This window comes from Microcaecilia unicolor, chromosome 7 (genome assembly GCF_901765095.1).
Source record: "Microcaecilia unicolor chromosome 7, aMicUni1.1, whole genome shotgun sequence".
Lineage (NCBI taxonomy): Eukaryota > Metazoa > Chordata > Amphibia > Gymnophiona > Siphonopidae > Microcaecilia > Microcaecilia unicolor.
This window is the reverse complement of record NC_044037.1, coordinates 42,133,877-42,156,604: the sequence shown is the minus strand read 5'-3', so window position 1 is coordinate 42,156,604 and position 22,728 is coordinate 42,133,877. Positions and strand designations below refer to the sequence as shown.

The window sequence follows — 22,728 nt, the reverse complement described above, 5'->3', positions numbered from 1 at the left end:
GTAGTGGTTAGTGTTGGGCGGGACTGTGGGGGAGGGTGATGAAGTGTGAAGGTGATCAGGTGATGGTCAGAGAGGAAGAGCTGAGGCGCAGAAATTGGAGGGTGAGCAGGTAGAGGAGAGGACGAGGTCAAGACAGTGGCCAGATTGGTGAGTAGGGGTGGTGGAGCTCAGTTGGAGGTTGAAGGAGGAGGTTAGAGTGAGGAACTAAGAGGCGTATGAGTCGGATGGGTTATCAGTGTGTATGTTAAAGTCTCCAAGAATGAGGGATGGGGATGAGGGATCAAGAAAAACGGAGTGCCAGGCATCGAAGTCGGTAAGGAAGGAAGAGAGGGACTTATCAGGGGGGCGGTAAATGACTGCAACTCTGAGTGGCAGCGGGTAGAATAGACGGATGGAGTGAACTTCAAAGGATGAGAAGCAGTGAGACTGCGGTAGGAGGAGAAGTTGAAAACTGCAGGAGGGCGAAAGTATTAACCCGACGCCACCACCGCGGCCAACTGGGCGGGGAGAATGAGAGAAAAGATAACCTCCATGGCATAGGGCCGCGACTGAGGCAGAGTCATCAGGGGTGAGCCAGGTTTCAGTTAGGGCGAGCAGTTGAAGGGAACGGGAGATGAAGAGATCATGGGTGAAGGAAAGTTTGTTGCAGACCGAGCGGGCATTCCACAGGGCACACTAGAATTTTATGTCTTGCTAATTTCATTTAAACTTAATATGTTATAAAAAAAATATTGAAATGCAGAAAACACAATTAAAACAAATTTAAAATATAAATTAATAAAGTACAAAGGCATTCTAAAAACAACAAATAAAAGGACAACCTAAAGATAAAAGCAATTTATATACAATATTACAAAGCCATAAACAAAAAAATACTTCCTATCCCCAGTTTAAATTGATTCCTCCCAAACTTCAGCTTTTAATAGCTTGAACGGAAACACCATCCTGTGCCCTTATAACTGCTGTAACAGTTGCTAAGATTTCCAAGGGGACCTTGTACTAAAAGGCATTTAAGCTCTAACGTGTGCTTAATGTGTCAGAAATCGCCTACTGCAAAACACTAAAGTGTTGTGCATTAAGTTCCTTCTTTTCTGCATGCTGATCATGTACCACTTTTTAACTATTTTTTGCAGAGGTGGGGAATGGGCGTGGAAGCATTATTATCTAGCTAGTGTGTTCTGATTAGTGTGCACTAACTAGATAATACAGACTTAACATGAGAACTTAGCGCCTCTTAAATAGGAGGCAGTAAGTGCTCCCATGTTGATTGTTTGCAGTTGCCACATGTTATGACCTGCAAATTAAAAAAAAAAAAAAAGCCTCATTTTACTGTTGTTTTAAATATGGGCTTAGTGTGTAGGAAAGTCTAGTGTTAAAATGTGCTAAGCCCATTTTATAACGCATTTTAGTAAGAGGGGCCACCAACCAAGTCATTTATCTTTTCCCTATATAACAAATAACTAGATTCAGACTTGATTTCAAATGGAAGCTTGTTCCAACTTTTAAGGAGTAGCACCAGGAATTATCTGATTCCTGTTGGAAATCATCATGCTAATGCGTTCCCTGTTTGGGGATGTGCGTGTGCTTAACCAGACACAAAAGTTTTTGTATTATTTTGTGAGGTGTGTCAGGGGCAGAAAGTGGTTGTTCTGCATTAATCAGTACATCTACATTACCATACACTAGCAGGTTAGTGCATGGATTACACAGGAGCCCTTACTGTCTACAAAATAGGTGGCGGTAAGAGTTCCTGCAGTAGTTTAAGAAAATGGCCATGAGCTAATGGCAACGTTAGTGCATGGCTGTGATTAAAATAAATAAAAAATTGGGGGTTTTATGGCCATGGTAAGAATGGTCTTAGCGCATGGGAAAGACGTGTAAAGGTGTGCTAAGGCCAATTTTTTGTAATCGCAGCTTTTTATCTGACAGGTTTTGAAGAGTTACTCTTTTACTGGCGAAACAGTGCAGTTACTGTTCTGGGTCCTTTTTTTTCCTTTCTTTGTTTAATACACTGATTCTCTTGGAGTTCTGATCTCTTCTGATAGCTTTCAAAACCATCTTTATGCTGCTGACTTTCAGATCTCTCTATATCAAAACTTTCATCAGTAATTCAGTTTCAGATCTTTGGCTTTCTCATCTGGTGTAACAGCTTAGACATCCTGTTGCCACCTTAATTCAGTCTTGTGTATGTTAAAATTTATGTTTCCAAACTTGCTTTGCCCCTTTCTAAATATTTCTGTTCCTACCATCTTCCATGTTCCCTCTGTTTGCATCTTTTGAATTGCCTTTGACTCCTCTTCCTCCTTCTCTGTTCAGTCAAAATACTGCTAAAACTTGTTTCTTTTTATACTTTCACCAAAATCTGTCGTTTCCTTTCTTAGCACAGTTCTATTACATTTCTGTACTGCCTTCTTTAGATGCTATGAGACCTAGTTACTAATAACTGGAGTTAATAGTAAAGTAACACATCTTAATGGTAGCCTACGTTGATAACCCCTCTCCCCCAAAATATCAATACATCAAAGTACAAATCAAAAATAATACTGAAAAATGTGTACATAATGCTATACCAAAAACTTACCTACTGATCACCACCTGCTTGTGCTTACTGCAGCCTGTTGAGAGACTTCAGCAGCAGTCTTCTACAGTGTATTCAGAATTAAGCTACGTGACCTATCACCTCCAGCACTGTCATGATTTTTGTTTCTCTCTACGTCTCCTAAATTGGTTACCTATTTGCTTCCTCACTCTTTAGTTTCCCATACTACTTCTCCTTATATCTTCTCCGTCACTCCTTGTGACCTCTGTTTTTGTGAGCAGGGAAGTGTAATGCCTTATATATTATTAGATTTATAGTAATAGAGAAAATTCTAGAAAAACACTTTTGGGCATGAGAAAATATATTATCTAACAGACTTGCTAATGGATAATGAGAATAATTCAGATTCCTTTATTATTGGCTGTAATTCAGAGAGTAGTTTCACTCATAATATATCCTGTTCCAGTGATTAGGTGGACTTATTTGTGTGGATTGATTTGCCCCAAAATCTTTACTCCTTTTGGATAGACTTAACGAAGACCTGGACAAATTTGTATGTGTTATGATATTCTACTCTGGCATATTTTTAGTGAGCATAATTATTGCTTGTGGAGAGCACGGTTCATCACAACAGGGGAGTACCAGTGAATGAAAAAGTTTCCACCTGATGTAGCAACTTCACTGGTTGCATACTGAGTGAGTGGATTTTCTGAGGGGTCCCTCTTTATATCAGTGATATTTTGTTTAGTGTAAGTATTGTTGTAAATACAATAGCTGTTACATAAGAGTACATTTTTGGTAATTTTACACTGAACCTTTTGGAACTGATTGTGCAAGTGTTCAGTGTGGGAATTTCTTTGTTATAAAACAATGCAGTACATAAATAGAGGTGTTTTTGCAAGTGAGCTCTTTACCTAATATAAAACATTTCTGTGGGTGAATCTGCTTTCACAGTTCATAGCTAGGCATGTAAAGAGAACATCCTGTTATGATTTATGGAAGGGAAAATTTTTCAATTGGAGCTTAGCATGCTGCAATACCCTGTTGACTTTACTGTAGGTGGACATAACGGGGAAAAATATTTTGCAGTAGTAATATGGTACAAGTTAATAGGGTTTGCTGCAGTTTTGCAGTCTGGCATGAGCTAGGTATTTGTGCCGACAAGAATTATACTGACCTAAACTTTTTACCTTGTTGCACTGCTGTACTATTACTGGAAAGTCTTATGGAAACAGGCACCCATACTACAATGTAGTACACCCAAAGCAAGAATCTAAGTTTGGTGCAGTACACCACATAGCTAAAAAAAAAAATACCGATGTTATTTCACTAAGACAAAATTGCAGGGAAAACTAGCAAAGGCTTATAATTTCTACCAACAGGTAGCCATCAGATTATAAGCGGCAATTCCAGCGTTACCTTCATCTCCTGTCTGTCTTCACATTTATGTTCAGTTTGTGTGTACTTACTGTTGCTCAATTTCTATACACAGGAAGATGCCCAAGAGGAGTTTGGTTGGAAGCTGGTACATGGAGATATATTTAGACCTCCCAAGAAGGGAATGCTGCTGTCAGTCTTTTTGGGCCAAGGCACACAAATTTTCATCATGACATTTATTACATTATGTAAGTCAGATTTATAATTAAATCTAATTTTAATTTAAAAACATGTTTATTCCATAGTCTTCTTTTGCTAAGTAAGCTTGCAGGGCTGATTACAAAAACCTAAAAATGTAATACCGTTAAAAAATCAATTAAAAAAACCTCATCGTTATATTTACAGTTAAGTACCTTTTAAGGGAAATAGTCATCCTCATACTGATGCTTCCCAGAATACTTTTTAGCTCTCACCATTTCATATTTATCAAGTATTTAGTTTTTGTGTTTTTCAATTTAATACACACATTTAGAAAAGCTGCAGCAAGTACTGTATGAAATTTGTAGATCTCTAGTTAGCTTAGTAGTAGTGCTGTTCACTGCTGTGCAGGCAACCTGGGTTTGATTCCCAGATGAGATATTCTACTAGCTAGGTGAGCTGATGCTGGGATGATGAAGAATCCCCATTATCATACAATGGCAGCACCTATTGGCCTGGTTAGGGCCCCTGATTCCTGGAAAAAATACTGCTATGCGGTCCTTGAGCAAGGAATGCTGCTGCAGTGAGGTTCATGATACCAGATTCCAGGATCTGCTCTTATATTGAGCTGGAAGGCAACAAAAAACAAAACTGCTCTTGTGAACTTCAGCTCAGTTGGAATCTCTTGATTGAATCTCTAGCAGTCACCCACCCCAAGAGTACTTACACATTTCTTAGTGTTGAGCTGCATGATCCTGAATTATTGGGTTGTATTCCCTTCTTACCAGCAGGTGGAGTTAGAGACAAAGACTCTTCTCAGGGATTTCACAACTATAAGGGCTAGTGCTCTATGGGAACATTCCAGTATTTTCTGTACCTCCAGTAGTTGGTGCATCTGGTTCCTGGCCTAGATCCCAGCCATGCAGATTAAGGCTGCACGTCTCAGTAGAGCTAACAACCTTGCTTTCAGTCCATGGGCCAGACTGGTAGAGGGCGGGGCATGACTCCACAGACCCAAGACATCGCCCACAGGCAATAACTTGGCGAAGCATGTGGCCTGGTCTCCAGCCATTAGCCTCCTGTACCCCCTTTTTGGAGGTGCTGTCCCTTGGGCTTTCTTGTCCTTTTAAGTTTGGCTGGACTGTCTGGTCTGGCTTTATTCCCCTTCTGAGATTTTTGTTTTATAAATTTTCTCCTTATTGTTAGGATTTCTATTTTGTGAACTACTATGAGTCCTGTTGGGAGCAATGGTCAGTATACAAGACCTAGATAGCCTTGACCGCTCTGGAGTCTATTCTAGTCTATCTTCCAGGTGCTGTGGAGGACTTGCAGCCCATCTGCATATCCTCACAGCCTTCTCTGGGGTGACTCCCAGGTCCACCACAATCCTCCCAGGGCCTTCGCTCCAGGTGCCCGGGGCTTCCAGGTGCCTTTGATCAGGGGGAGGAATGCTGGCTTCGGCCTAACCCCCTGATAAGCCTTTTCTTGGCTGGGAGGTACATGGTGGAGGTGCCCAGTGCTCCCACCAGCTGCCTTCCAGGTGCTGTGGAGGACTTGCAGCCCATCTGCATATCCTCACAGCCTTCTCCGCTCCGGGGTGAATCCCAGGTTCACTTCGATCCGCATAGAGCCTTCACTTCAGGTGCCCAGCACTCACACCAGCTGCCTTCCAGGTGCTGTGGAGGACTTGCAGCCCCTCTGCATATCTCCACAGCCTACTCTGGGGTGACTCCCAGGTCCACCCCGATCTTCCCAGGGCCTTCGCTCTATGTGCTGCTCGCCAAAGCATTTTCTCTATACACTTTGTATTTTCTCCCAGTTACTTCTTATGGCTCCAATACACTTTCTTCTTGGTACTGTCCCTTCCCAATCTTTTTCTCCACCTAAAACCACTGTATACTGCAGGAACACATTGCCCATCTTTTGCTTTCATCATCTTATCATCTCTTTTGTCTTCTCCCTTCTTCTCAGCTCTCAGCCTTCAACATTTCCTTCCATTCAGCCATCTCCATTCTATCTGAGCACATCTTGCCTTTGTCGCTGTCGTCATGCCTCTCCTACTGTTCTCCGTACTCTCTTGCTGCTCCTCCTGCTCTCTGCTGGGATGTCAATTCCATGTCCTCCACATCAGCTCTCATCCTATTTGTGCAGGTCACACCATGATGTCTCCAATCTAATTTCTGTTCCTCTCCTCCCTCCTTCTTCCCTGCCTTTCTCATGTGCTCTGTGGAATGACTACACTGTCTGCAACAAACTTTTGTACATCCATGATCTCTTTCTCTCGTACACGCCATCTGCTTGCCCTAACTGAGACTTGGCTTTGCCCTGAATACTCTGATTCAGCCGCGGCCCTGTGTCATGGAGATTACCTTTTCTCTCATACGCCTCGCTCGGTTGGCTGTGAGGTGGTGTTAGGCTACTACTTTAACCTCCTGTAGCTTTTAACCTCTTCTTCCACCTCAGTCTCACTGCTTTTCTTCCTTCGAAGTCCACGCCATCTGTCTATTCACTCCTCTGCCTCTCCAAGTAGCAGTCATTCATCAACCCCCTGATAAGTCTCTTTCTTCCTTTCTCACTGACTTTGACACCTGGCTTTTCTTCTTTTTTGAACCTTCATCTCCTTCCCTCATTCTTGGGGATTTTAAAATTCATGCTAATGATCCCTCTGATTCTTATGCTGCTCAGTTTCTCACTTTAATATCCTCTTTCAATCTTCAACTGTGCTCCACTAACCCCACTCACCAGAATGGCCACTGTCTTGATCTTATCTTCTTCTCCAACTGCTTACTCTCCAGTTTCTCTGGAGCCTCAGCTCTTCCCTTCTCAGATTGTCATCTGATAACTTTCCCACTTAAATACCCTCTCCCTAGTCCTGTCTAATCTCAATCAATACATTTAGGAATCTTCAGGCTATTTACCTTTCTACTCTGTCCTCCAGTGTTTCAAATCTCTTCTCAACCACTGTTATCCAAGTCTGTCAGTGAGGCTGTTTCTTCCTATAATACTACTCTCTTCTGTGCTCTGGATACTCTTGGTGCTTCCATTCCCCGTTCTGTAAGGCGTACCAAACCCCAGCCTTGGCTGACCTCTAGAATCTGCTACCTACGTTCCTGTGCTTGCTCTGCTGAATGCCTTAGATCGAAATCCCGTGCTCAGGCTGAATTCATACATTTCAAACTCTTCCTGACCTCCTTCCAGTCTGCTCTTTCACTTGACAAATTCTCTTGGCTCAAACCCTCAATGTCTCTTTGCCACACTGAACTCTCTCTCCTCAAAGTGCCTTCACCTCCAACTCCCCCTTCACTTTCTCCCCAGACTATGGCTGAGAATTTTCTTGATAAGGTTCACAAGATTAAACTTGAATTCTCAACCAAGTCACCTCCACCTCTCCTTCCCTTAGTCCATTCTCTCAACCCTTCTTCAACCCCTGCTTCCTTTTCTGAAATCACTGAAGAGGAAACTGCACATTTTCTTTCCTCCTCAAAACTAACTACCTGTTTCTCGGATCCTGTTCCAACCCATCTACTTAGCACTATCTCTCCTGCTGTCATCCCTTTTATCTGTCGTATCCTCAATCTTTCATTTTCCACTGCGACTGTTCCTGATGCCTTCAGACATGCTGTAGTCACACCACTCCTCAAAAAAACCTTCATTGGACCCTACCTGTCCTTCCAACTATCGCCCCATCTCCCTCCTCCCTTTCCTATCCAAGATACTTGAATGTGCTGTTCACTGCCTTTGTCTTCACTTTTTTTTTCATCTCATGCTATTCTTGATCCACTTCAAACTGGCTTTTGCCCTCTTCATTCAACTGAAACAGCGCTTCCTAGTCACCAATGACCTGTTCTTGGCCAGACCCAAGACCCTGTCCTCATCCTTCTCGATCTATTTGCTGCTTTTGACACTGTTGATCACCGCCTACTCTTTGATACACTGTCCTCACTTGTGTTTCATGGTTTTATTCTTATCTCTCCCATTGTACTTATTAGTGTATACTCTGGTGGATCTTCTTCCACTTCTATCCCACTGTCAGTTGGTGTACCTCAGGAATCTGTCCTCGGATCTCTTCTTTTATCCATCTATACTTTTTCCTTAGGTACTCTGATCTCATTCCTTGGTTTTTAGTATCATCTTTATGCTGATGACTCCCAGATCTACCTCTCCACACTAGAAATTTCAGCAGGAATAGTATCAGCCTGCCTGTCTGGCATTGCTGCCTGGGTGTCTCACCACCATCTGAAACTAAACATGACCAAGACTGAGCTGCTTATCTTCCCCCTAAACCAACACCTCCTCTTCCCCCATTCTCTATCTCTGTGGATAACACTCTCATCTTCCATGTCTCATTAGCTCGTAACCATGGGGTCATCTTCAACTCCTCTCTCCTCCTCTGCACATATTCAACAGACTGCTAAAACTTGCTGTTTCTTTCTCTATAATATCACTAAAATTCATGCTTTTCTTTCTGAGCATACTACCAGAACTCTTATCCACACTCTTTGTCACCTCTCCCTTTGACCATTGCAACTTACCGCTCACACGTCTCCCACTAAGCCATCTTTTTCCCCTTTAATCTGTTCAAAATTCTGCTGCACAATTATATTCTGCCAGTGTCGCTATGCTCATATTAGCCCTCTCCTCAAGTCACTTACTTCATTGGCTCTCTGTCCGTTTTCACATTCAGTTCAAACTCCTCTTATTGACTTACAAGTGCATTCACTCTGCAGCTCCTCAGTACCACTCCAGTCTTATCTCTCCCTACACTCCTCCACTCTGTTCACTGGGTTAATCTCTCTTATCTGCACCCTTCTCCTCCACTTCCAACTCCAGGGGGGGCAGGGGAGAGAAGAGAATTGCTGGGTGTGGATGGCTGGAGGGGGGGCAGGGGAGAGAAGAGAATCGCTGGGTATGGATTGAGGGGAGGGCAGGGGAGAGGAGAGTTACTGGACATGGGTGTATGGAGGGGAGAGGAGGGTTTGCTGGACATGGGTGGATGAAGGGGGGAGGGCAGGGGAGAGGAGGGTTGCTGGATATGGATGGAGGAGAGGGAAGGGAGAGAGAAGAAATGCTGGACATGGATGGAGGGAAGTGAAGAGTGAGGAAGGAGATTATGAGGGAAAAGGAAGAGAGGAGAAAAACTGCACTTGGATGAAGAAAATAGGCAGAAGCTGGATCCGCTGGTTAGTCAAGTTTGCGGAGGACCCAGCTTTTACTTACGGATGTAGGACAAGAAATGAAGAAGAAAGGCGGAAAGTAAAGAAATAAATGGAAAGGAAGCCCAGGAAATGGAGTTAAGAGGACAGATAGCAGCAGAATCAGATACTGGGCCAGCTTAATCAGAAAAACAAAGTCACCAGACAACAAAGGTAGAAAAAAAATCATTTTTATTTTCATTATAGTGTTTGGAATATGTCCACTTTGAGAATCAGGTGCTCAACATTAAAAGTTTATTTACTTATTTATGGCATTTTATCCCACATTAAACATTAATTAGATTGGAACTTGGGATCATTTAATTTTTTTTTCTTGGAGTAATGCATTGCCCCCCCCCCCCAACAGGCTCTCTCCCTGGCAATAGCCAGCTCTGCAATTTGGTGGGTGGGGGGGGGGGGGGGGGCAGAGGTGGACCGGGGTGAGAGCCTGTTGTTAAACATTTACCAGCACACCACTGATTAAAACAGACATGGGTAATGAAGTGAATAGATGTTTATTTATTACCCATGTCTCTTTTAATAGGAGTTAGTTAAAAGCAGCCTCAAAAAGATGGGCTTTTAGCCTAGTTTTAAATACAGCCAGAGATAAAGCTTGACTACTGACTCAGTTTATTCCAGGTGTAAGGTGCAGCAAGATAAAGAACAGAATCAGGAGCTGGTAGTGGAGGAGAAGGGTACAGATAAGAGTTCCTGGGAAGGAGTGTTAAGGGAGAGTGGAGAGATACCGAGGAACTGTGCAATAAATGTACTTGTAAGCCAGTAAGAGGAGTTTGAATTGTTTATGGAAACATGGAGCTAATGAAATGACTTGAGGAGAGGGTTAATGTGAGCATAGTGACACTGGCAGAATGTAAGACAAGCAGAAGGAAGGTGCCTATTGAAAAGTTTTTTTTTGTTTTCCCTCCTACAGTTATACCTTGTTCAAAGCCAACAAGTTGTCCATGTCTTTTGACTTATATCTGAGTCTGGGAAGTTTTTGAGGATTGGCAAACAGTGGTCTTTGTCCCTGTGGAAATCTCTGATCCTAGAGATGCTAAGCTTCCTGCAGTAGGTTTTCAATCAGGGTTTGGCACCCAAATCCCTGAAAATTCATCTGGTGGCCCTTGTTACCGTGAAAAGGTGCTAGGGGTCTCCATGGCATGGGAACATTTGTGCAATTTTTGAAGGGGTTTGATTATTTCTGCCTTCCTATTCCATCTATCCCTTCCCTCTTGGGACTTAAATTTGGTGCCTTACATGCGTTTGGGAGCCAATTTGAGCCCTTGTGAGTTGTCTTACTCAAGGGTCTTACCTTGAAGACTGTTTTCTTGGTGGCAGTTGAGTGTTGGAGCTTCAGGCACTGCCCTGTCAGGACCTATATCTTTCCTTCTCAGACAACTTGTAGAAACATAGAAAATTGAAGGCAGATAAAGACCATATGGCCTATCCAGTCTGCCCATCCATGCCATCTGCTATCCTTTCTCCCTTAGAGACCTATGTGTTTGTCCCTAGCTTTCTTGAATTCAGTTGCAGTTTTCATCTCCATCACCTTCACCAGGAGGCTGTTCCACAAATTCATCTCCTTTTCCATGAAGAAGTATTTCCTCAGGTTACTACTTAAAAAAAAAATTTATTTATGAAATTTCAAACAAATTACACAAGAACTTTCAGGTTATTTATGAGTCCATCCCCCTTCACCTTTATCCTATGCCCCCTCAACCCATAGCTTCCTTTCAACTGAAAGACTCGCCTCCTGTGCATTTATGCCATGGAGGTATTTAAATTCCTCTATCATATCTCCCCTCTCCTGCCTTTCTTCCAAAATATTGAAATCTTTGTCCCCATAATGCTTTAATTTTAAACAATTTTTCATGTGTATTTAATTTTTTCAAACAATTTCAATCCTCCCCCTCTTCCCCACCTACCAACCTTCCCCCATGAACTAGTCAGCGCCCAAAATCCAAAGGGCCTGGACTCTTCAGCCCTCCAGTCAGCTAAAAACAAGAACTTGATCCTATAATCTCCACCTACACTCAATTAGTATACAACTGTTTTATTGATAAAGCACTATAATATAAACAAACATTAAGATATAGCACTAAACAAAAATAAAATCAAATCAACAGCAAAATATGTTTGTATCAAGCTTTAACAGCAAAAGAAATAAAAATAATGCAGTTGGCAAGTGGTTTTGTTTTTGGTTTAAATTCCTCTTCCTTCCTAAAATTGCAGCCCTCCCCCCCCCTGCAAATGTAAACCCTACCTAACAGATGGGCGTCCTCGGCCAATAATGGAAAAAAGAAGGGTGTCCCTGATGAGCATTTGGCTGATTTTACTTGGTCCATTTTTTTGTTACAGCCAAGCCTTCAAAAGGTGCCAGAACTGACCAGATGACCACTGGAGGGAATTGGGGATGACCTCCCCTGACTCCTCCAGTGGTCACTAACCCCCTCCCACGCTGTCTATGCGGAGGCATAGCGAAGGCGTGGACGTCCTTCTTTCAAACATTTTGGATGTCCTGAACTGCCCCCCCCCCCCCCCACAGGGACGGCCAAATTTCAAAGTGGCCTAGTGGTTAGAGTACTGGTCTTGCAATCCAGAGTTGGCCGGTTCAAATCCCACTGCTGCTACTTGTGATCCAAAATCCACATTTTGGACGTCCTCAACTGCCGTAGCACGGGCGGAGGCATAGCAAAGGACGTCCTTCACCCATACTCTTTAAAAAAAAAAAAAAGAGGCGTCCCTGATGAGCACTTGGAAGTTTTCACCTGGACTTGTGTTTTTTTAAGGTTGTAGACAGCTATTATACATGCAGCTTGTCTGCATATATGAAGCCATCTTTGGCATGCGCAGAGCAGCCACACATAATGCCTCGCTGCTCTGGACTGGATTCCTCTCCTTAGGAGGGAAATTGTGTGCAAATGAGCTAACAGCGAGCAGTTCATTTGCATGCAATTTCCTTCATGTATGCCCGTTCCTTTCCAAATCGCTAAGGGATCGGTAAGGGAAGGGCTTTTTCCGTTCAGTTAGTGCGTCTGGCTGAAGGTAAGGGAGCTATGTACCTGGGAGCAATTTGTGACGTCCACTGCAGTGCCCCCTAGGGTGCCCAGTTGGTATCTTGGCATGTCAGGGGGACCAGTGCACTACGAATGCTGGCTCCTCCCACGACCAAATGGCTTGGATTTGGTTGTTTCTGAGATGGACGTCCTCGCTTTCCATTATCGCTGAAAATCAGAAACGACCAAGTTCTGGGGACGACCATCTGTAAGGTCGACCTAAATTTGCTGATTTGGGCGTCCCCGATCGTATTATCGAAATGAGAGATGGATGCCCATCTTGTTTCGATAATACGGGTTTCTTCGCCCCTTGCTGGAGCTGTTCTGCGAGGACATCCCCAGGAAAACTTGGGCATCCCTTTCGATTATGCCCCTCTATGCCTACCACAAAATGAGGGAGGTACATCACTAACCCACATACTCATGAGTTGTTCGTTACTCCCCCCCATCATTTCCATCTTTCCCATAATTAGACAAGTTCCTCTTCCCTGGATTCTCAGATTCATATTTATCCAACACCCATCCAGCCAGAGAAAAAGAGAATTTCTGGTTCTTAATTTTTTCAAGATAATTTATTACATACCTCCAAAAGTATTTAATTTTGGGGCAGACCCACATATCTTATCTGGCCTCCACATTTCAAACAATTCAGTGTGGCTACCTTCCCTGAAAAGTAAGCTGCCTGTTAAAATAAGCACGGAACTATATCCTGAATTGGCATTCTTGCAATTCCACACTCGCTGAAAGTTCAGGGATTCTCTTTATTAATTGGTAAATATCAAGCACTTTTGGCATTATTCCAAGGTCTGTGCCCCAGCGAGTGCGCAATGATTCAAAATATTTAATGGGAGATATTTGACATAGTCCAATACATAAATCGAAGATACTATATCATCCTTTTTTTTTTCCTCAAAAAATCCCCTTACGTGAGCACAAACCTCCTTCTTCCGCTTTTGTGGAAAGGGACCACATCTGCCTTTCTCCAGCCCTCTGGGACCACTCCTAATTCTGAAGAAGCATTGAAAAGGTCAGCCAGTTGAGCCTTCAGTACCCTTGGATGTATGCCATCCTGCCCCATCACTTTGTCCATCTTTAGTTTAGCTAGCTCCTCACGGGCACAGTGCTCTGAAAATGGTCCAGGGTTTATCTCAGTTCCATTCCTGTTTGTCTTCTGTGATCCTGCTCCCAGCCTTTCTGCTATGAACACACCTGTGTCTGAACTGTGCCCTCTTTCTTTCCAAAGGTGATTTCTCCTTTCCATGTGAAATGAGAGGTCTGTTTCCTTTGTAGATCGGGGGACAGACTTAGAAACATAGAAACATGACGGCAGTTAAAGGCCATATGACCCATCCAGTCTGCCCATCCTCTGTAACCCCTAATTCTTTCTGTTCCTAAGCGATACCACATGCTTATCCCATGCCTTTTAAAATTCTGGAATAGTCCTCGACTCCACCACCTCCACCGGGAGGCCATTCCACGCCTCCACCACCCTTTCTGTGAAATAATACTTCCTTAGGTTTCTCCTAAGCCTGTTCCCTCTTAACTTTGTCGTATGCTTCCTCATCCAGAGCTCTCCTTCATTTGAAAAAGGCTCTCTTCCTGTACATAAATACCCTTGAAATATTTAAATGTTTCTATCATGTCTCCTCTCTCCGTCCTCTTCCAGCGTATACATGTTGAGTTTCATAAGCCTGTCCCTATAATTTTTGCATTCAAGACTGCTTACTAATTTCGTAGCCGCCGTCTGGACCGATTCCATCCTGTTTATATCTTTCCGTAGGTGCAGTCTCCAGAACTGCACGCAGTACTCCAAATGGGGCCTCACTAGAGACTTATATCACGGCACTATCGCCTCCTTTTTCCTGGAGGTCATGCCTCTCTTTATGCACCCAAGCATCCTTCTGGCTTTGGCCGTCGCTTTTTTTTACCTGTTTGAAAGCTTTAAGGTCATCAGACACAATCACCCCCAAGTCCTGCTCTTCCTTTGCACACTGAAGCACTACACCCCCTATACTGTACCGTTCCCTCTGATTTTTGCGACCCAAGTGCATGACCCTGCATTTTTTGGGATTAAACCTTAGTTGCCAAATATTGACCACTTGAGCGATAAGAGGCTCCATAAGCTAGATGTCCGCAGTGTTGTTCTGCTGTGTTTCCAAGAGATGAATACCTTTAGTCTCTGATCATTTTATGTGCTGTTCCACGGCCCTTGCAAGGGCCAGGTGATGTTGAAGGCTTTCATTGCATGAGGGATAAAGGTGGCCATTAAGGCTGCCTGTATTTTCAGGAGCAAGCGGGTGCTTTCAGGTTTTTGAGTGCACTCAGTTGGTGCTCAGGTGATGTCCTGGATGGCGGTCCGAGTTGTTTCACCTGAGGATAGCTCCAGAGCACCTATCTGGTTTGCTTCATTCTCTTGTGAAGCATTACAGACTGGACATTCTGTTTTGACTTTGGCAGAGCCATCATTCAGGGGGACCTGGTCATCCCTTGCTCAGTATTTTCTGCTTGAGTGCATCCCAGTTGTTCAGGATGGGGCAGCTGAGTGCTAAGGAAGGTGAAATTTAGTCATACTTAGTCCTGCTGCCCCCTCTTGTGACCCTCCCTAGAACACTTTGGTTCAGGAGATTCATCGTGTTCTCTGCATCTCTCTTGTGATGTTAAAACAAATAATAATAATTTTGATTCATATGCATAGCAATTTACTGGCCTGGTTGATGGGGTATGGGTGTGGTATCTGGGATCATTTGCTGCTTTGACAGAGCCTAACTGGAGTTTTCTACAGAGCGTCAGTCCTTAAACCAGTAATATCACTGCAAGAAGTCAGTGTCTCTACCTCCATTTGCTGGTAGGAAGGGAATATGATCCAGTCATTCAGGATGACGCAGCAAGATAAAGGAAAGGAAATCAACAGAAATGACAATTTTTTTTTAATCGAACAAAGGCCTTTATTAAGGTCACAAACCAACATAGGTAAAGTTAACAATGCATTAAGTAAACATCAACATCGTGAAACATTATTGCATGATCTCCAAAATATTAATTTTTGTTATAGAAGGAAACAAAAACACCCAGTCCAACCTTTTCTCACCCACCCCTGGAGTAGCCTCCAGAGTAGCCTCATGGTTAGTGCAGTGGACTTTGATCCTGGGGAACTGAGTTCGATTCCCACTGCAGCTCCTTGTGACTCTGGGCAAGTCACTTAACTCTCCATTGCCCCTGGTACAAAATAAGTACCTGAATATATGTAAACCGCTTTGAATGTAGTTGCAAAAGGCGGTATATCAAGTCCCATTTCCCTTTCCCAAACTTGGGTCCAAATCAACAAAAATACCAAATAGGGTAGCCAAATCCCAACTAACCCAATTTATAAATTTGAAAGAGCTCCTAAGTCTGTCTCCATTTCACCTCTGTTTTTCTGATAGTAGTAAACTTCTTCTTCTTGTATATATGATATAATTTGCTCTTTAAAGATTGAGACATGACTAAATTTCACTTTTTTTGTACCTCTCCTCTTATTGTTTAGCTGAGCCAACAACTGAAACTTAAATTTTATTTTTCATAGTGTAATTTTAATAGGAGGCTAGGCTATGAACTACCAAAAATATATACTAAGATGCTTCATTTGCTGAATAGTTTAAAAATTGTATTTGAGTCTAGCTCTGTGACATAGGTCAAATGATGACTTAAATAATTCAGGCCTGCCATGGATAGTCACTGCAAAGACTGGGCTAAGTAAGTTGGAAATGGATACAAAACTAGTGGAATGCTTCCTGTCTTCCAGGTAAAAGCAAAATGGGAGCTTAAAGTGGCGTAGCCCTAAAATGGCAGGAGGGTACAAGCAAAAAAAAAAGAAATTCTGGTGATTAACGTGCATCACTGAACTGAACTTTTCCTATACAGTCTAAAGAAGTGTATGTTTTAAGGCGTTTTGTTTAATTGGACACTCCAAGTATTCCTTTTGTAAAGTATAGGCTTCAACGATTTTGTGAAATTATGAATTGAGTTCCTTCCCCTCTCAAAACCCCCCTATTTGTTTAAGACACAAAATAGATGCGTTTTTAATTTTAAAATACACAAAAAGGATGACATGTTAAACTGATAACTGAATATTTTATGTCTCAAGTTTTAGCCTGCCTCGGCTTCCTTTCTCCTGCCAATCGAGGAGCTTTAATGACATGTGCGGTTGTGTTGTGGGTGTTACTGGGAACACCTGCTGGCTATGTGTCTGCCAGGATGTATAAGAGTAAGTAAACCAGTTGCTGACCATGTAGTTACTGGAGGAATTTTATCAGGAGATAATGTGAAAATTTTAAGACAATTTTTGTGTGGCCATAATAGATTTCTTTTGTTCTTTTGGCTCACTCTCACACGCACTGTCTTATAGCAAAATGTTTTATTAAATTTCCAGATTAATAACACACAAATAACCCATTCATCAAAATATTCAATAAAGATTGGGTACAACAGATTAGTAAACAATTTAAGGGTTCTGTTTACTTATACTGTGGTAAATGCGCATTGACGTTTTTAGCTCGCGCTAAATATTAGCACGCACTAACATGTAGATGTCCATAATATTCCTATGGGCGTCTACATGGTTAGCACGTGCTAATTATTAGCACACGTGCACATTAGTAAACAGGGCCCTAAATTATATTGCCCATTCATATGTAAAGTCTATATATATATATATATATATATAATTTAAAATATAAATACATTATGAAAAGAGTAAGGTCACTTATTCTGTGTTCATCTTTTCAGGTATGATTTAAAAAGAAAAAAAGGGGAGTTCCATTTTTTCCCCCAAATAAAGCCATTTTACCATACAGAAAAAAAAAAGAGCAAAAAAAAAAAAAATCCAGAAATGGAGAAAAAAGTTGCTAACTAAAAAGTAGTATTTGCGGTATTTATGGAGTAAGATAAATTCTCAACATAATGTTAATTTGAGTGCTTATTCTAATAAGAAAATTTGAATATTTAAATGTGTACTGCCAAATCTGATGCCATATCAGATCATACAATTTTTTTGAAGGTTTTGTGCCCATTGGCAATTTTGTTTTTACATCAAAGTAAACTGTATGTACTTTTACCCCCCCACACACCCCGTTTATGAAAGTTTAGCTCGAGTTATCTGCAGCAGGGCCCATTTTATTCCTATGGGGCCTGCTGCAGATAACTCGAGCTAAGCTTCAGTAGACAACCCTCTTGTTTTCAAACAAATTTTCCCAATTGTATGGTTTATGAACAACATGACTGATTTTGAGAAGCTAAAGCAAAATGTCTTAATTGAAAGTATTGGAAAAAATGATAGTTTAAATCCCAACATATCTTCTACTTCACTGTGTGATTTAAAGGTTGAGTCAGAATAGCATAGAAAATAGGATGGAATAGCTGTTTTGTTTCCCAAATAAACTGCGTAGCCGAAATTTAAGTGTAAGGAGAGGAGAATGTTGAAATACATACTGATTAGATATATTTTCATCCATATTTTTAATATGGCAGTGAGAAAAGGATGATTGGCCCATTTATTAAGTTTTTATCCACATAAAGATTCCATCAGATAGTGTTGAAGAAATACATTGGGTTAGATTAGACTGTCTCTGTCTTGATCCATCCACCTTTGGCATTACTTGTTATACCATGGATACACTGTATCTGCTTTCATCCTCTACCTCCCCCCTTAATTGGCATAATTCCTTTCTGCCCTTTTTTTATTGAATTTTTTTGGATTGTGCACTACCTTGTTTTGCTGTGCAGGAATGGTTTATTAAGGAAAGCTCTCAATAAACCTTGACAGATCTGCATGCATGCTACCGTCTTGTATTCAAATTTATCTCCTGCATATTCATTTTAGGGATAGGTAGAAAAAGAATAGATCCCAGATATAAAGTCCCAAAATACAGTTCTTTATTAAAGACTGTTTCGCCCAACAAGGGCTGCCTTAGAGGTATATAACTAAAAACAAATCATTTTAATTAACATATAATGCATAAAAAGTCATTAAAAAAACATAAAGTTTGAGGGTCCAGTCAAAGTTTTATGTGCACTAACAAGCACAGTTACAAAAAGTAAATGTGACCATGCATATAAGCATAACTAATGGCGCAAAAAAAAAAAAAAATCAAAGAATGACCTAAAATATAAAATGGGCAAGTGTGTGTCTTGTAACATACTAAACCTCCCCCCCCTCCCCAAAAACAAATCTCAATTCTAAAAAAGGCGTGTATGCAGTGAAAACAGGGCTGCTGGCAACTAATATCTAAAATCAGTGTTTTGGTATACTCATGTATCAAAAAGGCATGCCTTTTGTGTGATTCAAGAAAACCAAATCTTAAGGGCATTACATTCCAAACTTGGAGATGTACCAGACCTATACTCCAAGGTCACAGTGAAAATGCTCAGTAAAGCTTTAAAAAAAAAAAAAAAAACAGACGTAAAGGTGTAAAAATAGCATTCCATTAAAACTATTAAACCACACTACTGTGACTAAATTAAACAACAGATTTGTTCAACCACCCTGTGGAAAATACAGCCATATTCAGGCGGCCTATAAACTTTTTTACCGACACTTACAAGCTTAAAAGAAACAAAATGAGAAACAAATTCCAATATCACTCACCAAGTTTAATGGCAACAATAACACAACCATCTAGTTGCCAGTGGCATCAAGAACACTTTGTGCTGGGAACACTATTTATAAGGAACTTCCAGGTCAAAGTTAAAACGTGATTGTTCAATAGGAAAAGACAGAGCCCTAATAGACAGGCATAAACTGTTGAAAATGCTCAAAACCCCCCCCCCCCCCCCCTCAAATGGCAAAAATATCATAATGTGTTAAACACACTGAAAATGTTAATGTGTTCGGAAAATATCTATGTTCCAATGACATGTTGCGAATCAGCAGAACCAGAAAGACGGTAAAACTGGCATACAAATGTATGAAAAACAGGCTTGTTTCCCCCCCAAATTTTAAAAAGGGCATTAAAAGCATAAAAATGCACAAAATTCGGGAATCCAAACCAAAATAGAAGCCTGGATGAACAGTGTTCATAGATAGAATAAAAGCAACATGACTCATAGTATGGTGAATTATAAATCAATAAATAATAAAAAGGGGGGGAGGGAGTAAAATGGAGGGACAGAATAAACAAGCAGGCATGAATAAAACAAATGTACACACATTTAAAATTTGCATGTCAGACAAAGAAGAAGATCTAACTCCTTATTTAAACTACAAGGACTCACATTTCTGCATTCAGAGATCATCATCTGTTCAATCCAGGGGATGGTAGGACTTTGTAATACAAAAAAATTAAAGTCTTCAAATTTGTGGTGCATTCTTATAGAATGTTCAAAGGTTTGTCTAAAACTTCTCTATTAAGAGCACTGCAATGTTCTATCAGTCTCTTATTCAAAGCCCACTTAGGGGTGTGTTTACTAAGGCGCATTAGCGTTTTTAACGCACCTGTAAATCTAAGGTGCGTTAAACGCTAACGCGCCTATACATTTCTATGTATGGCACATTTCTTTTTAAAGCTCTACTATGACAGCTGTCATAATGCAGTAATTTGTTCACAACATTCAGTTTTCTGTAAATGGCAGTCACTAACTTGCTGTTCTTTTTAACAATCAAAATATCAGGAAAAGCTATCCCTATTATAATTCAATTAGAACTTCAAATTACTGTTTAAAAACATAAATGTACATTTTCCAGACCCCCTAACTGATTACTGATGCACATTAGAAATGCTTTTTTTTTTTTTTTTTTCCAAAATGATCCATGTAGAGATTGGCAATGGTCAGTGCCATTGTGCAGCCCATAGTGGTACCCCTTATTTGCTGATAGTCTTATCAAAATAAAAGTAATTTTATTTTAAAGCAATCTCAGCTAGGGATGTTTGAAATTCAACTAGCACATAAATTATGCCCGTCTATTGGGCTCTGTCTCTTCCTATTGGACAGTCACATTTGAACTTTGACCTGGAAGTTCCCCATAAATATTCCTCCTAGCACAGTGTTCTTGGTGCTTCTGGCAGCTAGGTGGCTGTGCTATTGTTGCTGCAAAACTTGATGAGTGTGATAGTGGAATTTTGTTTATTATTTTGTTTTTTTTAAAGCTCATAAGTATTGGTAATCTGCTTTTTAATTTAAAAGAAAAAAAGAAAAGATTTTGTAGTTTGCCTGAATATGGCTGCATTTTCCACAGGATGTGTGAACAAAGCTGTTGTGTGATTTAGTCACGATGGTGTGGTTTAATAGTTTTAATGGAACCTAGGAGTCTATTTTTATACATTTAAACCTTTGTGTTTTTAGAGCTTTACTGAGCATTTTCACAGTGACCTTGGAGTATAGGTCTAGTACATTTCCAAGTTTGGTATGTAATGTCCTTAAGATTGGTTGTCTTGAATCACACAAAGGCATGCCTTTTTGATACATGAGTACACTAAAGCACTTTTAGATACGAGTTGCCAGTAGCCCTCACTGTTTCACTGCATATGGGATCCGCACCCTCCTGTTTTACAAAGCCGCGCTAGTGACTTTGGTGCGCTAATGCTGGCATAGCTTATTCACTTTGAATGGGCTGTGTCTGCATTGCTGCACGACTTTATAACCCCCGGGGGGCACTTTGCTTAAAATAAAACCCCAATTAGGACCGAGACATACATTTTTGTTTTTCCTTTTTTAGGAATGAGAGTTTTTAGCATGTTGCAAAGACATACAATTGTCCATTTTATATTTAGGTCATTCTTTGTTTTTGTTTAAATTTTATTTGATTTTGTTTTTAAATGCCATTAGTTACGCTTATATGTATGGCCACATTTTACTTTTTATAATTGTGCTGCTTAGTACATGTAAAACTTTGCCTGAACCCTCACACTTTATATGTTTTTTGATTTGTTGATTTTTTTTTTATATGTTGTATGTTAATTATGATTTCATTACTGTTTTTAGTTATATGCCCCAAAGGCAGGCCATGCCAGGTAGAGTCTTTATTAAAGAGCTGTATTTTGGGAATTTTCATCTGGGATCTGTTCTTTTGACAGATTTTGATACTGATTTGTATAGTCTCTTGAGTGCAAGTTGGTTATTCATTAGGGATATCCTGAAAACCTGGCCTGTTTGCTGTACTTGAGGCCTGAACTCTATGTCAAGGCCAGGGGATTGTCACTGCAACAGCTGAGCTGGACAAGAATTGGGGGAGGGGGTTTGCAATAAAAATGTGGAAACGCTTCTGAGTGAGTAGCTCATTGTACTGGAGCTTCAGTTGAGGCATATTCCAGTTGAGCTGCAAGTCCACAGAAGCTGTAGGAAGTTGCTGGGGAAACAAATCTCTTAAATGATGTATTGATGGACTTAGTTTCTTGCACTGTGTGAAGGTAATGCACTGCTACAAAAACAAAGGCTATATGGGAGATTTGCTTTATATTTTAATGCATCAGAACATTAACAATACCAGCCAGTCCAGATTAGGCATTTGTACATAGTTTTCAAATTATAAGTCCTAACTGTTTGCAACCTACAGCCTTTTCTTGCCTTCCCTTCTACCAAAATGCCAATTTGATTCTTAGGAATTATTTTCTATGGGCATCCTGACCCCATATTTTTATTCCTGGCACAATAATGCTTTTTCAGATAAAACACATTTATCTTTATTTTTGTTTACTTCTCAGCATTTGGAGGAGAAAAGTGGAAAACAAATGTGTTACTGACAGCTCTTCTTTGTCCAGGGTTAGTACATTTTTTTCTTGTCTTTGCTTCCTTTTATATAATGCACTTTTCATTTTGCCTTTCTGTTTCCCTGCAGAGCAATCAATACAGCAAATGTGATGCTGTAAGATTGGCAGAGTACACCTGATCTTCCAATGGCTGTCTCAGCAACCATTTTTTTTTTATTTATAATTTTTGCCAACACAAACTATGCTTCAAATACATACCTTAATATAAGCAATCATCTCCAGTTGCCACTGGATCACACCCAGTTATACCAAAATTTCCCCCTTTAATTCCTCACTCCCTTGCCCCAGCCCATCTCACTTCTAAATGACATAAGTCATAACACGTCAAATTGTATCCATCCATTGCACAACCCCTTCCTCCCAAATTTCCCCTCCTTTCACCTCAAGTCGAGAATAGGTTTCCCTCCTCTCCTATATTGCTTTTATTCAACACATCTTTTTTGTTTATTCCGCCACTTCAAGAAAGGATCCTAAAACTTTGGTGGCCATAGCTTTTCATGAGTTCTGTAAACAGTAATGAGGGGAAAGGGAATGGGACTACATTCAAAGCAGTTTACATAGTATATAAAGGTACTTATTTGTACCTGGAGCATTGGATGGTTAAGTGACTTGCCCTCCTCAGGATC

At 40.9% G+C, this 22,728-nt stretch overlaps 1 protein-coding gene across 2 annotated transcripts in view; it reads left to right on the top strand.

Moving 5' to 3' along the window:
- The window catches only part of LOC115473998 (transmembrane 9 superfamily member 2-like), a 176,755-nt gene that overhangs the window by 81,384 nt on the left and 72,643 nt on the right, over positions 1-22,728 (top strand). For both annotated transcript variants that reach the window (XM_030209257.1, XM_030209258.1), the window contains 3 exons: positions 4,032-4,164; positions 16,486-16,605; positions 22,037-22,094. In XM_030209257.1, the coding sequence (XP_030065117.1) occupies positions 4,032-4,164; positions 16,486-16,605; positions 22,037-22,094 (311 nt within the window). The remainder of the gene's footprint in view (positions 1-4,031; positions 4,165-16,485; positions 16,606-22,036; positions 22,095-22,728) is intronic.